At 45.8% G+C, this 21,975-nt stretch overlaps 1 protein-coding gene across 1 annotated transcript; it reads left to right on the top strand.

The window, feature by feature from the left end:
- The first annotated feature begins 2,271 nt into the window (after window positions 1-2,271).
- Window positions 2,272-21,281, top strand: EFHC1 (EF-hand domain containing 1). Its single transcript, XM_067294854.1, has 11 exons — window positions 2,272-2,341; window positions 7,930-8,151; window positions 9,545-9,832; window positions 11,702-11,851; window positions 13,451-13,643; window positions 13,972-14,192; window positions 15,003-15,143; window positions 16,369-16,582; window positions 17,206-17,353; window positions 18,217-18,433; window positions 20,597-21,281. Exons 1-11 carry the CDS (start codon window positions 2,279-2,281, stop codon window positions 20,666-20,668), a joined length of 1,929 nt encoding a protein of 642 aa, XP_067150955.1. The 5' UTR covers window positions 2,272-2,278; the 3' UTR covers window positions 20,669-21,281.
- The last annotated feature ends 694 nt before the right edge of the window (window positions 21,282-21,975 follow it).

The following is a 21,975-nucleotide window of genomic DNA, read 5'->3' as shown; positions in this document are numbered from 1 at the left end:
AGTGTTAGGAAACAGCTCTAAGTTAGATGTTGCCTTCTTTGTTCTGCTAAGCAGCTGTCAGAGATGGTCTCAATGACTAGGTCAGGGGAAGAATTATTCACAGTGTTGCCTGCTGCTCCTGTTGACTTGAGAGAGAGAAGTGGAGGCTTAACAGCTCTGGAAAGCAGGATTGTACATGCCTTAACCTTCACGCGTGCTACCTGCTGTGGTCCTAAATTCTGCAGTTGTCCCCAGTGTTTGCTCATCCTTTATCTTGTAGCTCTTTGCTTTGTTCTTGCTGAAGATGAGACTTACTCTCAATCCGGAACAGTTCCCCTAGCTCTGAAGAGAAGAGCACTAAACTTATATCTTAGCAGTATCTTTTCTAACATACCTCTATCAAGTATTTGGCCCTTGTGGGGGGGAAGGGGCAAATAGATGGGGCATAGGAAAAAAAAACAACCCAGGCTTGTGTTGCTTCTTCAGGGTGTCTGTTGGTAAATGAGACAACAAAGCAGTCATAGCAAGTAGTGTAGGAGAACAGTCTGATTGTGAATCCCTAAATATTTAACTAGATATGTGGATACTCAGGTAGCAAATTTGAGCCTACTGACAATAAGCCTGTGTTTCTGAGTGTCCTCTAACAGACCCACTGGAAACAGCCCCTGTATTCCCAGGGCTCCTCAGGCCACAGGTGGCCCAAATTGAAACATCATCCACTCTTCTTGCAGCAAGGGGATTCATAGGTTAGATTTTTTTATTGCCATGTATTACAGTAGTGTATATACACATCATAGCACAGTCTTCGCTCCAGAATATGTGACTTTTAAACAGCTAAGAGATAGGAAAGCTTGATAAAGGAAGCACTTTTTCCCTTTTACTAATAAAGAGTAGGGATGTAGGAAACTAAAGGGGCTCATCTTAAGTATGACTTGCCTGTTGATATCACAGATGCAGCTGAATCCAGATTTTGTGAGTTCCAATTCAGTTCCTTATTCCCCATTTCTCCTCTCTCCTGCCTTATGGCCACTATTCGTACCCTAAGAAAGTATCAGTTTCTTCTATGGCTTTTCTTGATCTTCCGTCCTCCATTCCCATCCCCCTTAAAACACCCAGGAGGAAAGTACTGGGGCCACAGTCTCCTGATCCTGTCCCTGCTCATGTGCACAGCCTAGGATCTTCCTTTGTGACCTTGGATAAGTGCCTTAGCCTCTCTTGGGCTTAGTTCTTAGAGCTTAGCAGCACTTCTCCCCCCTTGCAGGCTGTGCACAGCCACTTTTTAAAGCATTGCTGTCACTTCCTTAGAGGATGATGCATGGCCCATGGGGGGCAAGCTACAGTCAGCTGCCGCGGCCAAGGAAAAGGTTCTCAAGAGCAGGCTGGTCTGAGTCAGCACTGGCTAGCACAGAGAAAGGAGACCACGGCATCCTTCCCTGAGGAGCATATTCCTCTTGCTAAGTTCAGGATGCCCTGCAAGATGGTCCTTGAACACCACAGCAAGAGAAATCAGCCAGAGAGATAGCCGAGGTCCCAGCAGCTGCGTCCGAGCAGGCAGTTGTATAGCTGCTTGCTGTCTTTCAAATCCAGCTCTTTCAGCAGTGCTTGGCCTTCAGGCTCTTATTTTTCTTTCTAAGCTCGTCAGACTCGTTCCTTATCTTCCCACCGGCTGGTTTTCTCTCTCCCACACCACGGCTAGAGAGAGGATCCGGCTGCACTTCTCACTGCTTGACTTCTGCTTACAAGACTCTTGGACACGGAGGGAAAGAAATACGGAAAAACTCATTTCTCCTCCGTGGCTGACCTGCCTCTCCTTCAGCTGTTGTGTCTAGGAGCGATTGCTGCACAACAGCATTTTTTCTTCCTCGACGGCCCTGCTGCTTCCTCCTCGCGCTGTTTCCTCCAGAAAGAGATAAATGTGGTGCACAAGTCAGTGCTCAGTCTGAACGAATCTACTGTTTCACAGCTAATATTGCGATACACATAATAAACCCCCACACGGCACGGGGCAGGGACCACCCCCAAAAGGCCGGCTGGATGCCACCGAGGCTGAGGGCACCGAGGCCTCCCCAGCTCGCTCCTCCTGCCCCCTCCCGCCGCCATGGCGCTGCCGCCCCCGCGTTGGCATGGCAACCGCTTCGCGCCCTTTCGCTCCCCGCGCAGGCGCGGAGGGCGCCGGCCGGCCCAACGCGCATGCGCTTCCCGCCCCGCCGAGCCTGCGCGCTGGGGCCGGCTGGCGGTTGCCGTGGAGACGGCGTCGCTGGGCGCCGCGGCGGCCCGCGGAGGGAGCGCCGCCGCCGCCATGAGCTCGCAGCCGGGGCAGGGGCTGCCCTTCCTCCCGGGCAGCACCTTCAGGGACCTCACGGTGAGCGCCGCCGCCCGGCCCGCCCTGCCTCCCGGGAACCGCGACCCTGCCCCCCCGCCCCCCCGAGGGCCGGGCCTCTGCACCCCCCACCCGCTCCAGGGAGCCGTTATTGCCCTGCCCCCCCCACCGGCTCCCTCAGGGGACCTGGTACCCCCTGCACGGCCCCCCCGCCCCCAATTCCCCCAGGAGACCCGGTATCCCCCAAAACTCACCTAATTCCCCCCAGGGAACTTGGTACTCCCTCAGCCCCCCTCTAATTCCTCCAGGAGACCCGGTATCCCCCAAAACTCACCTAATTCCCCCCAGGGAACTTGGTACTCCCTCAGCCCCCCTCTAATTCCTCCAGGAGACCTGATATCCCCCAAAACTTGCCTAATTCCCCCTGGGGAACCTGGTACTCCCTCAGCCCCCCTCTAATTCCTCCAGGAGGCCCAGTACCCCTCAAACTCCTCTAATACCCCCTAGAGGATCTGGTACCCCCTGAAGCCTCCCCCAGGGAACTTCTTACTCCCTCAGCCCCACCACCCCCAATTCCCCCAGGGTGACCTGGTAACTCCCTGCAAATGTACATAATATCTCCTAGGGGAACTGGTACCCACTGAGCACCCTCCACTGGGGACCTGGTACTCTGTCAGCATTCCCCTGTAATTCCCCCAGGGAACCTGGTACCCTGGCAGGGGACCCCAGGGGGACGTGGTACCCCCTGAACTCATCTAACCTTCCCCGAGGGACTCAGTACCCTCTGAACTCACCCCTGGGGGACCTGGTACTTCCCAAAGCCAACTGATACTCCTGAGCTCACTTGTGAGGGACCTGATACTCTTTGACCCCACCTGGTAGCCCCTGACCCCACCCCTAAGCCCTCCCAACGGACCTGTTTCCCTGGGAATGGATTTGAAGGTATCCCTGAGCCCACTCTCTGGAAAACTTGATACTCTTGAACCGATCCCCAAGGAACCCACTGCATCTTGCATCCATCTGATGCTCCTCAAATTGTCCTGATAGCTTTGGAGAGCTAGATTCCCTCAGGATCATTCGAGACTCCCAAAGTTTTCTTGCTAACCACATTACCTGTCGAATTGTGTTGACCCTGTCCCATGAACTGCTATCTGCAAACTCACTCCCAGGGGATCCAGTATGCCTGAATCCATCCAGTACTTCTCCTTCCAATCCATGTGATACTTCTGGGGAAGGAGTATCCCCAAACTCACCTGACAGTCTTGAAACCTGAGTCCCACAAGAAAACTACTGTTCCTCTGAACCATCTTAGTTTTCCAAAAGGGATGTGCTGTGAATCCACCACTCGTTCTGATACTTCCCTGAACCAGGAACCATAAACTCATCTGATATCCCTTCAACTGTCTTGGTATCCCCAGGAGAACCAATACCTGTCAAAATTCTAGTAATACTCCACTAGGAATGAATCCCCCAAACAGATATGACCTGAACCTACTGAACATCCTTAAAGGGACAAATGCACCCTGAAGTGGCCTATCTCCTGGTCAAGCAGTATCCTTCCGATACCCCAAAGGTCTGATACTTCCACAAATGCCCTCTGAACACTCCCAGTATCCCCCAAAGAACTGAATCCTTTATAGTCCATAGAGAACTGATGCCCTGGAACCTGAGTAACTGATAGTGTTCAGACAACTGGTATTCCTCCAAAGAACTGATACCACTTCCAGGATCCTCCCAAGGAAGTGAAATCCTTTCAGTTGCTCCCAGTATTCCTTGGAAGAAGCAATCTCTTCCTCATCCTCTGCATTGGAATTGATACCTAAATGAGGAAGCAACCCCTTCTTTCCCCCATTCCCAGTGGTCTGATGTAGTGAGGATCTGATAACCCCAAGCCCTCCTTATATCCTCTTGAGAAAGCAGCGCCCACACAGTCAGGAACTGACATGCCCTTAATCTTAAGTACTACTGCAGAGCAGTTGACAGCTCTGCCCTCCCTGGGGGACTAATATCTCGAGTTTTGACATCACTACCCATCTTCGACTCAATGCCCCTAATGTCAGTTTGAGAAATGAACATCCTTGAACTCTCCTGACTCTGCTGCCCTTGAAGGCAATGCTCCCAAACTGTTGTAGGGAACACCTGGGCATGCCTGACATTGCCCTGGAGCTCTGTATCCTTAAGGGGCTCTTCCATTTCCATGTGGCTCAGTACTCCAGGTCAAGCCCCATCTTCCCCCTGTTCCCTCCCGGTGCATTCGTGATGCCTGGCCTTGGGAACAGGGCTCTAATATGCTCCGATATTGCAGGATAAGTAACCTCATGCACTTATGAGGGAACATTTGCCATGGGACATGCCTTACCTCAAGAAAAAAGATACCGTGGGACAGTACTCCTTGTCCTGGATACTCCCACTGAAAACTGACACCTCTAGAGCAAGCACTTCCATGTCTTCCGGATAACTCCCCTAGACTAATCTCTCCAGTAGAGAGATTTTCTTACCAATCCAGTCCTCCCTTTGGGATCTGATATGGCAAACTTTCTCAAGGGACGGCGAGCCCTGTTGCAGATTAGCCCACCCTGCTCTTCCCATATCACTCACTAGAGCCTCTTATCTTCTGGGACGTAGGCCTCATGCTTACTTGATGTTCCAGTGGAAATGCTGAAACTTCTGCAATTGAAACTTCTGTAACTCTTGATTGCTTTTCAAGTAGGGGGTGGAGGAACCTCTAAAGAATCTTAACTACACTGATGGAATCTAATACTCCCTTAGGAAGATATCACCTTATGCTTCTTATACCAGTGGTGTTCTTGTCACTAATATCTGCTTGATAGATGTGCTCCTGACATGGATTGTGTTATGATGTGCTCTGATAAACCCAGTTTAGATCATTCTGGATGCATTTATAGGAACCCAGTTTTCTCTATTTTCCTAAGCAGGGCCAGTTATTATCTTTATTTTGCTTGTTTGTGGATTAGAGATACTCAAGGATAAATTGTCACTGTACCAGTCTTACTGGTGCTTTCTGAAATGGTCAAACTATTTTAAGTCAGTGGCAGCTGAGTTCTTCAACAGTAAGTGAAGTCATTACTCGTAAAAATACTCTTAGTCACGCAGTTATAAAGGTTATTCAGTATTAGTCTCAGCTTAATAATATTTTCCTCAATATCATTTATAACTCTTTAAAATTTGCAATGCAAATCTCTGCCCCTCACAAAATATTATTTCCTCTGTCAAAAAAATCCTGCCTGCTTTAGTCATGTGAATGCTTCTACTGACATCAGTAGGGCTGCGTGTGTGAATAACACCTGCAGGTTTTAGCAGAGTGGATTGTTATTTTAGAGTAAGTTGAAATGTTAAACCATTATTAATGTTTTTTAAGGAGATCTGGACTCCAGAAACAGCTTTGCAATTTACCTCGGGATGAATTTGAGTAAATGGTATCAACTCATGTTGCTTCAGTTTCCCCATCTGGAAAATGGGCATCGTGACACTTATTTTCCAGGTGAATGCTGAGACAGGCTGAAGAAAAACCCTGCGTATAAATGAGGTAGCATTGTTATGGGTTAGTACTCATGTTGCAGAGGAACAGAAACACGGGGAGGGGAAACGGCATTTGCACGAAGTATTATAGACTTTGCAAAAAGAGGGGCTTTGTTCGGTAGCATTTCTTCAGATAAGGACTGGAAGCAGCTGAGATTAAGAGTTTACATTCTGGGCTTTCCCTGTTACATGTGCATTAGTCATCTGATATTGTGAGATGTAGTCTGGCATTTATGCTTACTTGTATGAACCTATTGACCCGGGAGTCTTATGAATTAATGAGGTGTTTCCTTCAGGTAACCGTGGGTCCTTAAAAGCCTGTACACTTCTGACAAATGCCAATGTTACCCAGTTTAAAGACAAACTTCCTGATTTTCCTTGAATGTTTTTCCCACAGCTTTCCCTTGGCATTTATTTAACAGAGGAAATGGCAATTGTGTGGCAGGGCTAATGTTTAAAAAATATGCTGTTAACGTTTCTTCGGTAAACTGTACCTTGTTTTCACCTGAACCTGTTTTCCTAACTGCTCTGTCCACAGCACTGCAAGGTCCGCAGTACCCATTTAAAGAGAAAATAGGCAATTATATGAAATGCAAGTGGGGCCTTGAAGGTATAAATAAGATTAGAGGCTTAACCATGGGGGCTGAGGGAGGGGGAGGAGAAGGAGAAGTTGTTCAGCTGCCTAAGGTTGGACTGATTGCAAGTTTGGGACTGGAAAAGGAGTTTTCTCTTGGTGGGTTGCAGTGCCTGAGGAGTGAACACTGCTTTCTCCTACCGTGCAGTCAGAGCAGCACACCTACATGCCAGAGGTCCTCTTCTGCTAACAGCTAATTCCATCCTCCTCTCCTTACAGTGGAGGAATATTTGAAACTGCAGGAATTGAAGTCTGTTCCTTCACTATAAATGCCTATAAGTCTGTGCTATTTGGCAAAACTCAAAGTCTGGGACTTTATCATCAGGGACTCACAATTTCTTTTGCTTCTTCTGAAACATTAAGTGCAGGAAAACCAGTGGGACCAGCCAGGAATACCATATTTCAAATGCTTGTAGGATTGAAGAGTGAGGTACCAGATGTTGTGGACTGTACAGCAAGTTGAGTAGCCTGGTGTCACTTAAGTCTGATCCTCATTCTTCAGTAGTGAAGAACAGGACTGGACTGATAGAGATCAGTCCTATTCACAGCTGTGATGTTTTTTTGCTATGGGTCATTAAGCACATCAGGGAATCTTCTTGTGCCATCTGGATCATTATTTAACATGAAGAATGCTCAGCAGCTGCCATGAAGTGGATAGCAAAGATAGGTAGAAGGTCAGAATCAAGATTTAAACCAACCCAGCAAAGAACAGCAAGTAAATACTTTAGCTAACATTATACCATGCTCATATGCATAGAATCCTTGTCATCTTATCAAGCTTCTCATTAATCTGCTATAGGGTCTTATGCTGTTACTGTCATTTTTTTATGCGTGGACCCTTACCTATACCTTGGAGAGAGGTGGTGGAACGCCTAATGTGCATAGGTGCATTTCATAATTGCAGTTCTGAGAATGTGAGACACCTTGATTTTGTCCTGTGAGGAAAATCATATGGGTATTATCCTCGGAAGAGAGTTAACTAAATAAATAGCTGTGGAAAGCGTGGAAGGTGGACAACCATCTTCGTATTATAGTCAGGAGAGCACCACAAAGCCATAAGGGAGTGAGGTCCCATGGCGCTCTATACTGCTGTGACACAGAGTAGGGAACAAAGAGTTTGTGAGATAAATGGTAAGGCAGATAAAGTGCTGTTATCCCATTCTGGACACAGAGAATTACGGCTATAGAGAAATTAAGTGATTTAAGCCAGGACTGTCAGGGGGTCTGAGCCAATGCTAGGGTTTGAGTTCACCCTGATACTTTGTTCCTTACTTTTTTTTTCAGTCTTCATGGTCTAACTGTAAAATTGAATTGTACATAACTGCTGCAGTAGATTATAGTAAAATGCTGTGGGGGTCATTCTGGATATTAGATTTTTTTGCTGCTTTTCTGTGTTTTGAGTATCAATATCTACTGAATGCATGTAGTATTTCAACAGCTGGATTTCTTTCCACAGAAAACATCTTTTCATCGCTCTCAGACACTGGTCTACAAAAATGGATTTGCCTTTTCTCGGCTGCCAACAGTGGGGATAGGTGGGGAGCGACTTTATGTGAATCAGCTCTCTCAATCTGAATTAGATGAATTATCCAGCATGAGACCCACACTGACCTATGGGCAAGCCAAGCGGGCTCCACCTTCAGACTTCATTCCAGCATACGTGGCTTTTGACAAAAAGGTATAAAGAAGCTTATTCCAGGAATATCGCTGGCCAAGTTCAGAGACATAAACAGTCAGCTTAAGGGTTCATGGGACAGTGTACAACAGTTTTCAGATGCCATAGCCCTTAGTCAGAGACAGCTGAACCCCAGTCTGAAAGAGGCTTTCTTTGCTTAGGAGGAGGATTATAATACATAAACGATGTAAGACATTCCCCACAAGCTACGCCAGAGCATTTCCAGCAGGAGTTTGAGAAGAATGATTAACTCTGAAAAGCTTCAATTTATAACCACTGCCCTGTAAACCATACCCTGGCCTTCTGTGTTTCCAAAACTATACTGAGGTTGTAATTGAGCTTAAACTGTAAAAGACACTTTGCAATGGAGAACATACAAGTCTGTTTAGTTGTGGTCTATCTATTTATGCTTGTGCTTGTCACCACAACACGTTAGAGCCTGTACGGGCCCATTCGTACTTCCTGCATTACATCTTTGTGATCCTATCAGACTAAGAAGTGGGTATGTGTCTGCTTGGAGCAGTCCTGAGTTGACCCTTGAATTTAAAAGTGCCAGTTGTGTAGACTGCAAGCTGGCAAGCGCAGCCACAGCCCCGGACAGAGCAGTCCCTGCAGAGCGTGCAAGGCCCAGGGGGCCCGAGCACATGTAGGGGATTAGCACACTGCCAGGCAGGCCTGGAAAGGCAGTCTGCAGCCAACCCTCAAACCATCTGTGAGACAGTCATGAGAACAGATGTGCTGTGTTAGTTACTGCTTCAAAGGCTATTCTTTAAGAGCAATGTAGATGTAGCCATTGAATCTGTCAGATACTTCTCGGCCCCTTCATTCAAGCCAGAGTAGCAGTATGGGCCCCTTTGCTGCTGGGGAAAGTCAGAGTCCCTTTCTGAGCACTTTAGCTGGCTAGTGGGAACATGCTCACTGGGTAGATTTGCCTTCACATGAGTCATGCAGATTCTAAAAGCCACAGATATGGTGGAACTCTCTTAACTAAAATTAAGAGTTATCTTAAGCACAGATAGCTTCCCTGAACCAGGATCTACAGAGCCGGCAATATTAGAGAAACTCATGTAGGTAAGTGAACTAGGTTATTGGCAGTGCCAAGCACCTGGCAGTAGGTAAAATATGTGGGGATTAAGGAGGACTAGGGAAAGGGCTGTATTTATTCCACCTGTTTACACTTGTCTCATGCCTACCAAATAAAAGCCAGGTCTTGATAAAAGCCATTGGTCACAGATTAGGCTACAGTTGGCTTTGATGATTTTGCAGATTATGATTCAGTAACTTTGCACTGCCAAAGCACATTGCAAATAAAATATTTGCATTGATAAACTAATCATGGAATTCAAATTGCTTCTCTCTTTCTCTCTCTTTCTTTGGGATCTTGCCACTTTGGCAGATTTTGAAGTTTGATGCCTATTTCCAGGAAGATGTTCCTCTCTCTGCAGAAGAGCATTACCGGATTCGCCAAGTGGCTATCTATTACTATTTGGAAGATGACAGCATGTCTGTCATGGAGCCTGTCGTGCAGAACTCTGGGCTTCCTCAAGGCAAACTTATCAGACGCCAGCGGGTGCCCAAGAATGAGCATGGGGATCATTACCACTGGAAGGATCTGAATCGGGGCATGAACATCACCATGTATGGCAGGACGTACCGCATAGTTGACTGTGACCCATTCACACAGGTATGTTGCTTGTGCAAAGAAGACCTGAAGAATCCCAGGAGTTAGAGATGGCAAGACCCATTAGCGTCTAGTCCTCTAGTCTGCATCAGCAGCTTTCACACTGAGGTTATTTGTGATCTGTCATTTTACTTTTCGCAGAGACTTCTTTTTTAAATCCATAGGGAGTTCAAAGGATGATGTGTGGTGAGAGTACAGTAATAGCTCAGTATTTTTGCCCCAGTGCTGCTGGGAGTCCATCCTCTATCCTCAGGACTGCTCTGTACAGCACAAATTCTAAGCTCATTTCTGTGTGAATAGAATTGGTCTAAGCTCATTTCTATGTGTACAGCAGTTTAACTACTTAGAGTCCTGATGAACCTTAGCACACACATAAGAGGGAAATTACTGATCCTAACTCTTTCCTACTTGGCACTCCTCTGATAAGAATAGGAGAAGGGAGTGCAGTCAGTAACCCCAGCACCCTTCTACTGCCAACCCGGAAGGGGGGTCATGACCAGTGGGTTGAGAATCATGTTATAAACTGACTTTTCTAAGAGAGTTTACTCCTTGACTGTTTTTCAGCACATTGTCTATTTCTCTACCAGTAAATGAAATAATAATGATCCTTTATACTGATAATGCTGTTAGATTTTCCCTGGTATAATCTTGGCCATGGTCAACTAGTATTCTTCCAAGTAATTCTCAGGAACAGTCCAGGAGTTAGAATATTGCAACGACCATTCCCAGTAGATGAGTTAGTTACATGCAGCCTTTCTGTCCTGGAGGCTGAGAGCATTTATTGGCATAGAAGCGGGCTGTTCCTTGCCAGTTGGCCTGAGTGCCCAGGAATGTTCCCAAGCATGTATAACGTATTAGTGTATATGTAGCTGTTGGGAGCATATGGGGCCAGCTCCTCTGCTGGAACAGGATTGACTGTTAAAGTCAGCTGACATCTGATGAGGAGCTAGTTCTCATGTTAATGTTGGTTGCTTGGTGAAAAACATGAAATGAGCAACGTATAGGTCTAGATCTCAAAGCCACCAGTCTATTTATCATTAACTGGCATCCTCCAGACCAGAAAATAATGAATCTGAAAGCGTGAACCTGCCTTGTGAGTCTTCAGGGTGATCTCACAGGCCTGTTAGAGATGTTTGCACAGCTGCTTCCTGGGCTGAATGTTTTCATGGACCATTTCCCAAGACCAAGATAGGGAAGAAGTCCATTGACTTCAGAGGTTGTTTTGGGTGACTGAGGTGAATACACAAGTAATACCCTAGAGTTAGTTGATGCTTTAAGGGCATCCAAGGTAAGCTGAAAATTCCTTTATGTACAAGATTGCCCTCTTTCTGTGGGGAGGTGCTCTTCCTGGAAGATGAACTGCCACTTCAGACACATGTCCTCCTGTCCAGCATGACCTCAATGGGCTTGCTATGGTAGCACTTATTTCAGCTGTCTGACACATTGTGAGACCTTAGGTCTCTTGCACATTCAGACTGAGTACATCAGTAGTCTTGCACTAAATTAATTTTTATTAGTTTACATAAAAGAGACCAACCTGAAATGTATCCCACACTTAAAGATCTCAACACTAGAGCCAAGAAAAACCATGCTCAGGTAAAGTCTGAGTTAGGACTTTGAGGACAGGACTGCCCTCGGGAGGGAAAGGGCAGGGTAGGGGGTAGGGGCTAAGAAGCAGCTTAAATGGAAACATTTTGGTCATCTTCTATTGTATTTATTATTGCAGTAGAACTAATACTACTGCAGCTGATGGTCTATGAAGAATGAACTTGCAGTGTCCTGGCAACACTCATCTCAGCCAACCTGTAATCTTTAGTTGCCTCTTAGCTTCAGAACTCATGGCAGCATTAATACCCCAGATGACCTCCCTAGGTGTTCCTGGAGAGCCAAGGGATTGAACTGAACCCTCCAGAGAAAATGATTTTTGATCCTTACACAGAACTGCGTCGGATGCCTGTGCGCAAGTACATCACGCCATCAGATTTCGACCAACTCAAACAGTTCCTGACTTACGACAAGCAGGTGAGTGAGGCAGCAGTGATTACCTGTAGTTTAGACTACATGTGTTATTGGAACCCAAGTCTTGTGGGTATCTGCAGGCAGATGCCTTTCCCAACTCACTCTAAAAAATTTCATTCCACCGGACAGATTTCAAATTTGCCCCTTTCCCAGCTTTAGTAAGAAACAAAATCTTGTATCTTCTTGTTGGACTTTGTGCCTTCTAAAGAGCTTCTCTTTGGATTGCAGAGCCCATGCTCTAGATTCGCCATTTCTCTCTTTCTTTCTGTTGGGATGAGATAACCAGCTACCTACCTTGGAAAGTTAGCATACCTGGTCAGATGCAGTTTTAATATGAATGGATGTGCTGCATTCACTCATCTCTTCCCCAAAAATATTGATTCCTGATGCCGGAGTGAAGCATTTCAGATAAACGCTAATACCAGTTGTCTGTTGTGTTTGTATGTACAGATGACTAATACTCTCCTTTCTGCTCCTCCAGATCTTTTTTCATCTAGCAGCAATGTAAGGAACCCTATAGACTACATCTATAGTAGTAAACAAAACAGGAGCAGGACATGGCCCGAGTGCTGCTCATACTGTTGAATTGTTAGCACTGTCCATGGCCAACTATCAATCAAGGATCATACCAAGTAGGTAGTTTGGATATGGTCACCCTGTTTTGAGGGGAAGCAGACAATGCTGCTGTATGGATACAAACTGGTCCATACCTGCTATTTTACTTATCAGTGTTGGTTTAGCCATAGTGACTCAAGTTTGCCATGGGCCAACTCTGCCTGTAACAGCTCTTGTGCTGCCTGTTTACGAGGGGAACTGTTCCACTGAGTGCTGCACTCCCAAAGCAGTCCCTGCCACTTAGGCAGTCTTGAGTTTCTATTAGATTATCATTAGGTCGACATGTTCCCACAAGACCAAGCAGACACTGCACCAGGAGGTGATAGACTTGTCTTGGAAGCATTGCAATGTGAGGAGTTTGATCTGTGTGGCACTGAAACATGAGATTTCCACTAGGCAGAAATGAGATGAAGTCTGTAATGAATACAGTCTCCTCAGGGCAGCCAAGTGCATTCCCCTCTGCCTTCCTCAGCGTGAGAGTGTTAAAGAATTGGCCACTAAATGGCCACATATGTTCAAATTGGAGACCTTTAGATTTAGCTTGTCTATGAGCCAAAACTAGATTCTCTCCTGCTTTGTTCAGTTTCATTTTAAAAGTCAGTCCCCTCAGGACTACTCCCCTACTCACTCTTGGGGAAATATTTTCTGCTATGCTTTTTAATCACTTTTTTTTTTTCCATTTTTCCTCACACTTCCACGAACTGCCCTAAATTTCTTGTATTTACAGATATTATTCTCTCTGACTTGCCTCTCTTAAGGTAAGCAAGGCCACTTCAGCTCTCCAGGCCCTTGCTGCTCTTCCCAGTGCTGCCTCAGTAGCCCACTGGTTCCGGTGTCCCCAGAGCAAGGGCTTGGTTCTCCTGTACCTGACAGTGAGGACTGCTGAGATGCATGCCTCCAATTACCCATCAATCAACTTTATTTGGACAGAACATTAGTGGTATTAATTCATGCTTGTTTTCTCTGCCTGTTTTTTCCTCACCTCAGGTCCTGCGTTTCTACGCCATGTGGGATGACACTAACAGCATGTTTGGTGAGAATCGGCCTTACATCATCCATTACTACTTGGCAGATGACACAGTGGAGGTTCGGGAAATCCACAAGCCTAATGATGGCAGAGACCCATTCCCAGTGCTGATAAAACGCCAGCGGCTGCCCAAAACCTTTGTGGACAAGAAAAGTAAGTTTAGACTGGCCAACATGTCTGTTAAAGCTAGAGTGCCTTGGTGAGCAGACATGGGTGTGGATGCTGGGTCAGAAGGTGATGAGAGGTATACTAAGTCTAGAGGATTTGTGCTGAGAACACTCCAAGTGTCAGCAGCTTTTGACTGAAGAAAAGTTCTTTAAATGATTGCTAAAGCCTTAACCTTTTGGGAAACAGTGTCAGGAGAGCAGTACCAACAGCGCATTGGGGCTGTTTATACAGCCTGCTTCTGTATCCCTTTTCACTAGGAAACATTAACTGCTACCTGATTAATTTACTTTTCCTTTTGCTCCCTTGTCCTTAGAGACCTTCCCAAGTTGTGTGCTGGAGATCTCTGATCAGGAGGTCCTTGAATGGTACACAGCCAAGGATTTTGCTGTTGGCAAATCTACCACCCTCCTTGGACGCCCTTTCTTCATCTATGACTGCGATGAGTTCACACGAAATTTCTATCGTGACAAATTTGGCATCACAGACTTCCAGCCAGTGGATGTAAAGAAGAAACCACTTGAGGAAGTGCCACAGGTACTGCAAACAATTTCCCAAAGGAAGGGAAGGGAATCAGCAGTCCCTCTAAGCTCTTATAGTGTTACTTTGTTACATTTTTGCATTAATAAAGAGGTTCAGCTTAAGAAAATGAGCAAGTAACTTGAAGACAGGGCAAGGATGGTCATAATCTATATGAAAGTGAAAGTCTTCTGCAATAGTCTATTTCTAACATTGTAAAGGACAAAGCACTTGCTGAGTGACAGAAAATACTGATTGCATCCACAGAAGGAAGTTAAACGGTGCCAGGGTTTGTTACCTGGCTGGGAAGCCAACTGGCACAGCCTGGCCATGCTCATGTTAGTAAATTCTCTCTCATCCTCCAAAACAGGGTTGCTAAGTCCAAACTGCCTACTGGGAGCAGTCACCAGCTCATGTTACCTCCCAAACTGAGCCTAGATATGGTTTGGAGAATGCAAGTTGGCCTGGATCATGAACATGATGGAGACTAGGTTAACAGTGTAACCATATATATAATTGAGTTCCAGTGCACAGGGCTGTGCATTTGCACTGGTTAGTTTATTAGTATAGCTGTAGTCTCTTTGTTCACAGAAATTACCTGCCTTTCTGACTTTCAGATTTTTTTTTACCCTCTTAAATATTTCTATAAATAAAGGCTCAGACATATGTCCAGACTATCAATGTCTCTCCTGGGCAGGACATCACAGCTGTTGCCACCTGCTGACAGAAGAGTTATTTCCAAACAGAAGGTTTCCAATAAACTCTCTTGGAAATATTGTCTTTTTCTCAGTTTCAACTATTTCTGCTTGGTATCTCCTTTGGATGCAGGTAATTCCTCCCTACAATGGTTTTGGCTTCCTTGAAGACTCCCTTCAGAACTGCTTCTCTCTGCTTCCAAAGCCTCCCCGGAAAGATGTTATTAAGATGCTAGAGAATGACCACAAGGTGCTGCGATACCAGGTGGTCCTGGTAAGTGCTTTCCTTGACAGTACAGTGCCAGCTTAAGTCGTAAAGGCAAAAGGATGTGAGGAACAGGCTGTTCATGCAAGACTGTTAGGAAATTCTCCTCTGATTCACTCCCTGTACTAATGGTAGAAGAGAGTTCCCCAATCCAACATTAGTATCCTTTAGGAGGATGCCCTTGCGTTATTGTGTGCTTGCTATGGCAATTATTAGCACGCAAAGGTAGAAAAAAACAGGGCCAGAAAGTACAAAATAGACATGCTACAAAACTGCAGCCATTTATGGAAAAACTCCCACTGACATCAGCACATGACAGACGGCCCTAATGGAAACAACACTGCAACTGGGCACTGTGCCTCTGCCCGCCTTCTGCTGCTGCCACAAGTGTGAGCTTGCTGTCTCTCCACTACTGGCTCTCAGCACCTGTCCTTCTGCAGGCTAGTCCCGGCCTCAGCAGCCAGCAAGGGGCTGTTCAAGCAGAGCAGCCAAGAATGAGAGCAGAAGTCATTTGACAGGGGGAGTCCACGGTGCTTTCCACCCCAGGCCCTGGTCTTTGTGCCAGCTTTACAGTAAGTTTATGCAAGAAACCTTTGGCATGTCTAGCAGTAGCGATGGCATTTCCTGTGCTCCCTGGGGCCTGCCCTCTCCAAATACTCAGGGTGAATAAGGACTGATTTCTTTTCCCTATTGTGCAGGAGTTCCTGAAGGTCACAGCTGACGAGTTCAGATCAACTGAATTTTAATATAAGCAAGTAAACCCATTGGTGTGTCGGGGGAGTGTCTTCCTGTGACTAAGAGCTGGAAGCTGTACCAGCCTCTCCCAGGGACCCATTATAAGGAAAAATATAACTCCAGTATTAAATTTTACAGCCAGTCTTCCTCTGCGTGATGAATCATTCCATATAGGCTATTCCTTTCTCTTGGATTACTCAGTCTGTGGAAACACTGAATACACTGGGTCACTGCAGCCCAAATTCTGCTTCTGTTAGTCTGACTAGAACAAGCAACCTTTGAAATCCAGATATTTAATGCTGTCTAGGGCTTTGTTCTTCTATGCTAGCACATCTGCTGCTCTTGCCTACATCAAATACTATGTTTAGTCAGCTATATAAAAAAAAAAAAAGCATCAACTCTGGGTGCTTATGAGTGGGTTACAAGGTACTCCTAAGCATCCCAGGAAAGAAAAACTTAGTTCAAATATTCCTTTCCAAAGCTACTACCTTTCCTTTAGGAATCTCCAAACCCTGAGGACAGAAAGCGGCGTTTCATCCTCTCTTATTTCCTGTCAAATGACATGATCAGCATCTATGAACCCCCAGTCCGTAACTCTGGTATCATTGGAGGCAAATACTTAGGCAAGACCCGAGTCCCCAAACCAAGCTCTACTACAGAGAATGCCACATACTATGAGCCCTCTGACCTCACCATTGGTTCCACAATTGAAGGTAAGATCCAATCTGGTTTGATAGTGCTCTCGGAGCATTTGTTTTCAGTGCCTGATCTATGTTATTTATTGCACAGACAGTGCATTTCCCATCCTCCACTTGAAAGATCTGTTCTTTCTGGGCCTCACCATATTTTAGTTTCCGCATTACCAGATGGTGTAAACTGATATAACTCCATTACTGTCAGACAGTGTTTGGACCTTAGGCATAATCAGGAAAAGAGCAATGTTCTCTATTGTATGTGCTCAGTTCACATTTTTGGGACCTGCCAGGAGTCACTAGGTTAAAGCTGTGCCAGATGACTTCTAGTAGCAAAGACCATAAATCTATCCTGCAAGGAAAATAAATGTAATCCTGAAATGTTAGGAACTCACCCATGCTAAGAGCAGAGTCACTGTAGGCCCAAGCGTGGGGTCTTTCCTCTCAGCAGCTGCTCTTTTGCAGCAAAACTCCCTTTGATTCAGTGATACCCTTTCCACTTTAAAGACTGAAACAAATAGCAGCCATCTACTCAGCCCTGACCCCAGCCACAAGGGAGAAACTATGCTGTCTCCTAGATGATGAAGTGACTTACTGAGGCAGAAAGCCAGGTAACACTGCTTGCTTTGTTGCCTCTTCCCCAGTGTTTGGCCACAGGTTTGTTATCACCGATGCTGATGAATACGTGCTCAATTATATGGAGAGCAATGCAGAGAGTTTCCCCGCGGCAACACTGCAGTCCCTGAGGGATCATTTTCGCCCAACGCAGGTGGCAAAGGAGACCGCCAAAAGGTAGGCTTCAAAGGACGGTGTAGTAGAGCTAAATGAAACTCAGAGTTGACAACTAGGGGGATTTCCAGCAGCCCCCACAGGCTCCAGCCTGATGCTGTTCAGGGGGGCATCGAGCCTGCTGTCTAATGGCTGCCCAGCTGATTATTCAGCTCCGAGAGCCTGTGTCTGAACAGAAACAGGGAAACCAATTGTGTAAAATGTAATGCCTTGGCAGCCGCTGGCCCGAAACCCTGTGGGACAGCTCTGGCACAGCAACTGAGATACCTTCAAGTGGATATGGTCATCTTTTTTTCCAAAGGACAGCAGTAACTGTAATAGGTGCTGCTAACAGTATCTGCATGAGCCACCAGCTGCTTGCAAGCTAAGAAGAGGGTTGGTGGAGTGTATTTTTCATTTGTTCTGGGTCTGCTTATCAGCATGTGAGACAAGACCACATCCTCTTTCTAGAACTCTGTCTGGATCCATTTTAGATGACCCTGTAACAACCCTATAACCTCACAAACACACTTCGGAGTCAGTTAGTATCAGAGTAGTTCAGAGGCTCAGACTGACACTGGAGTTACATACGTTTGCTGGCACTGTATGAAGCACACAAGGAAGCCCTCCTTTCCCCAAGGCACTTGCAGACAAAAGGTGCAAGGGGGAGTGTCATGCAGAGGGAGAATAGTTTACCTCCTCTCCCAAAGATCAAGCCTGAGCTTCATCTCTGCGTCCATGTCATTCAAAGCACAGCACCCCAGAAGCCCGCTATGTCTTCAGAGATACAGTCTGGCCAGCCACAGTGGGCAGCCAGCACACAACCTCACAGTAGGGCTGCCGCAAATAATTTTCACACCCAGTCCCATTCTCCCTTTCTTCTACAGTGACAGCCCCATACCAGGGAGCAGCAAGCAGGAATTGGATGAGTTAATTGTGCAGGTTCAGGAAGAGCTGAAGCTCCATAACTACTTGAACAACAGGAACATTCAGGAGGAGTTTCTTCAGCATGACAAGGATGGCTCTGGAATCCTGGACAAAGGAGAATTTTTAGCCCTTTGCGACAGCTTGAATGTGCCAACCAGTGATGTTCTGGTTAACAAGGTGAGAAGGAAGCGGTGCTGTCTATATTACATTCCCCTCCTGCAGCTCTCCCAAAAGAGCTCTTTTACAAACCAACCCTAGCCAGGCAGGACTGACAACTGTTCCACCCTCCAAAGGGGAACCACTTCAAAAAAGGGCAAGAAAGTTCCACTTCAGAAAAGCTTCTGGGCTGTTGGACTGAGCCTTCTTTGAAAAGAGGCGATAATGATTCATATCCTCTACGTAAAGGGAGGAAATTTAACCCAGGTGGCCCGCAACTCAAGTGAGCAGCCCAGTTTATTGGCGTCACTGTTATGCGAAGCCTGAAAATACCTGGTGGGTCATGTCTCAGAGACAAGATAAGCAGAACAAGAGGTTGTAAATCATGATGGAGATCAGGCATAGACTGCTGCAGAACTACTGAGTGCCTGTTATGACTTAGGCAGGCCTGGACATGAGTAGAAGTAACACTGAGGTGCTAAGGGAACCAGCCTGATAACAACTTAAGACAGATTCCAGATTTAACAGCAAATGAATTGAAGATTTGAGAACTAAGTATTGTACTTTACTTTAACTAAAAAAGAAACAACAAAAGAAAAAAAAAAAACAGAAGCATAACCATTAGTCACTCTTTTCCTCATGTGGCTGGCAGCCTGATCCTGCTGTGGGAAGTCAGCCTGTGACCATCCTTTCTTCAGCTTTTAGCACAGCAAGCCCACCGTTCACAAGGCAACCTAGCTTTCTCTGCTGTCCCTACCTCAGGCCATCCATGCCCACCTGCTTAGCCCAACTAAAACATAGACTTGCTGGGTGCGGTGACCAAAAGCCTGTGGAGAACAAAGGCTACATAGCAGGAACCATGAGAAACTGAAGAGAAAATTCATGCAGAGGGGAGGGAGGATCCTTTTAGGAACATGACTGACAAGGATGCTTTCTTAGCGTAATGTGATATGCTGTAGATTAGTGGCCAATACAAGCAGACTGACAATTAAAGAAGTCTAGAATCCAGAGGGAGTATTTTCCTTATTAAAAAAAAGCATCTGCTAATACAGCCAGCTATGAGCATCAAAGCCACGGTTAGAAAAGTGCACAGGCAGTGTATTTCTGTCTTTAAATATGCACTGAGTAAAGGCTCTTGACCACCACCCAGGCTTCACTGTACTAGAGCTCATAGGAGGCCACGCTGCCCTGAGGAATTTACAATACAATGTGGTGACAATCCTTCCTTCTCCCACTCTGAGAATGGGAATTAAGTGAATTGCCCAAGAGCATGTGAGCAATCTGTGACTATTTAGGCTTGACCTCCCCCCCCACACCCCCCGCCCCGTGTTTGAATCTCAATCTGGGGCCTAAACACTAAAAGCATCCCTCATTTCTCTTGAAATCTTAATAAGAATGTGCCCAGAGACCTCAGAAATGTGACGGTATTGTAAATTAAACATATGGCAGATAGTTAACTACTACTTGCAATGGAGAGGAACACAGCTGTTAGTCACATGAGAGGAACCCTAGCAAATCTGTCTCTAGGCAGCAAGGGGAAGAAGAATCCTTTCAAGGAACTGTGATATTAGACCTTTTCCATCTCCCTGGGTGTCAGAAGGAGATTAGTTATGCAATTAAAGAAACAAAAGCCCTCTTTTCTTCCCCTTAAGCACACAAAGGCTATAGCTCTGGAACACAATGCAGGGTCAGGCACAGACACCAGAACTGGCTCATTAGCAGGGCTGTCACTGAACTCAATTATCTGTGTCTGCACATAATGCCATGTGCACACACCAAAGTGACACCACTGAACAGTAACTGTTCAGATATACACTGTCCCCATCCCACTTTTGGCAGGGATTTCTATGGGGTTTCTGAAAGATGTGCGGTGGCCTGTGTCAATCCATGGCCACGCTTTTGTTTTGTGGCTCTATTGCCACTGTGGTGATTCCTAGAAGGAAAGCAGGATTAAACACAAACACTCTTAACTCTCCGTCTTGCATAGGTTAGTGTCATCTGTAACTGCTCATGGCTACCTGTGATTCAAGACTACTGAGGTAGTAGGCTCTTCCACACACAGAGGAATGACACTTTTTTGCTCTGTCACACAAGAACTACCTCTGGGTACTTTCCACTAACAAAATTCAACAATATTTGCAGCTTCTTCCAACTCTTTACGTTTTTTTTTTTCCCCCACCACAGCTGATTGGCCTGTGTTCTTGCGGAGAAAACAAGATAAGCTACCGTGACTTCCTTAGAGCCTTCCCCTCCTGATCTCACCTCAGAAGCCGAAGCACAAGCAAGAGCAGCAATGACGTTCCTAGCTGAGTTGACTTTAAGATATCATACCTCAAAAGGTGGCTCCAGTTTAACCCTCTTTGCTTCATTCACTTTCCCCCTCCTTTCTTCACTAGAGCCAGCTAATCTCACCCTCATTTCATTTCCCTTTTTTCCCTTCATAACCTCTCCCTGTTGTTTTTTTTTTTTAACCTGCCACCAAACTCAGCCTCACACCTGCTGGATCTTGAAGTAAAACTCACAGGAAGAAAACTTCAGAGAACCAAAGCCAGGTTCTCCCATTGACCTCTCAACTTTTTAATGCAGTACAGCAAAGTTTGCTAGAACTAAAGCTCTCTAAAGTGTAGAGTTATAAGCATTTTAGATTTCTCTTATACAGTCTAAAGGGGCCTTTCATCTTCAAGAAGCAAAGACTGCCAGTTTAGATTATAATTTGTATTTCAGGAGGACCTAAAAGCCCTTCCATGGACCATGATACATTCAGACTAGCAAGTATGAATGTAAGCAAGTCATGCATAGCTGCTGTAAAAGAGTTAATAAGTCTGCTTTAAATAAAAATACCTCAATGCCTGTAATAGCTATGGATTAAAGTGAGAAAAAACAAAAATACCAATTGTGATTCTGGGTTTACTTAAAATGGAGTGGAGGCTTTAGCTCTTACATAGCTCATGGAAATAGCAGGGGTCTGTAGACAAATCTGCTAACAACCGCTTTGCATTTTTAACAAAGGTTGGGAGAAGGGTTTAGATGGTATCTCTGTCCTAAAATCTATTTCGTGCAGTCTGTCATCTCACCAGATAGGTCCAGTGAGAGGAAAAAACTAGCAGGCAGCTTAGCAATAAAATTATGACACTTTCACTCCATTTAAAGATTACTCATCTCTCCATGGAGGTAAATATTGCAGGAACCTTCTCTCCCCCGTTGACAGCTGCCAGATATTGCCATTGAGCACCTATGAGAGGCAGCAGCTATCTTACACAGGCTAGAGAACAAAGCTCCTTGGAACAAAATGCTTATTTTAATCAGCTTCACCTTTTGTGCTGTGGATTCCTGCTTCCCCTTAGACAGCTGAGGGTCTCCACATGACAGCTCCCTCCTGCCTCCTCTTGTTCAAAAAGGTCACCACTCTTTTTTTCCAGGCCCATTTGTGCTGCTGTTCACTCCAACTGGGAATCACTAAAACTATCTCTGGTCAACCTCAGATTTCAAAACATGGCTTGTGTTTGTGTCAGGTGCTTTCCAGGCAGCAGCTGATGAAGGCTAACTTCTAAAGGCCGCCCTAA

The sequence above is a fragment of the Apteryx mantelli genome, chromosome 3, assembly GCF_036417845.1.
Source record: "Apteryx mantelli isolate bAptMan1 chromosome 3, bAptMan1.hap1, whole genome shotgun sequence".
NCBI classification, from domain to species: domain Eukaryota; kingdom Metazoa; phylum Chordata; class Aves; order Apterygiformes; family Apterygidae; genus Apteryx; species Apteryx mantelli.
Note: the sequence above shows the minus strand (reverse complement) of the source record. Positions and strands in the feature narration are given on the sequence as shown.

Bases quoted from the DNA above. Each gene is read 5' to 3' on its own strand.
- EFHC1 (XM_067294854.1), top strand. From the start codon at position 2,279: ATGAGCTCGCAGCCGGGGCAGGGGCTGCCCTTCCTCCCGGGCAGCACC. The intron at 2,342-7,929 runs GTGAGCGCCGCC...TTCTTTCCACAG, and splicing joins GCACCTTCAGGGACCTCACG to AAAACATCTTTTCATCGCTC. The intron at 16,583-17,205 runs GTAAGATCCAAT...CCTCTTCCCCAG, and splicing joins CATTGGTTCCACAATTGAAG to TGTTTGGCCACAGGTTTGTT.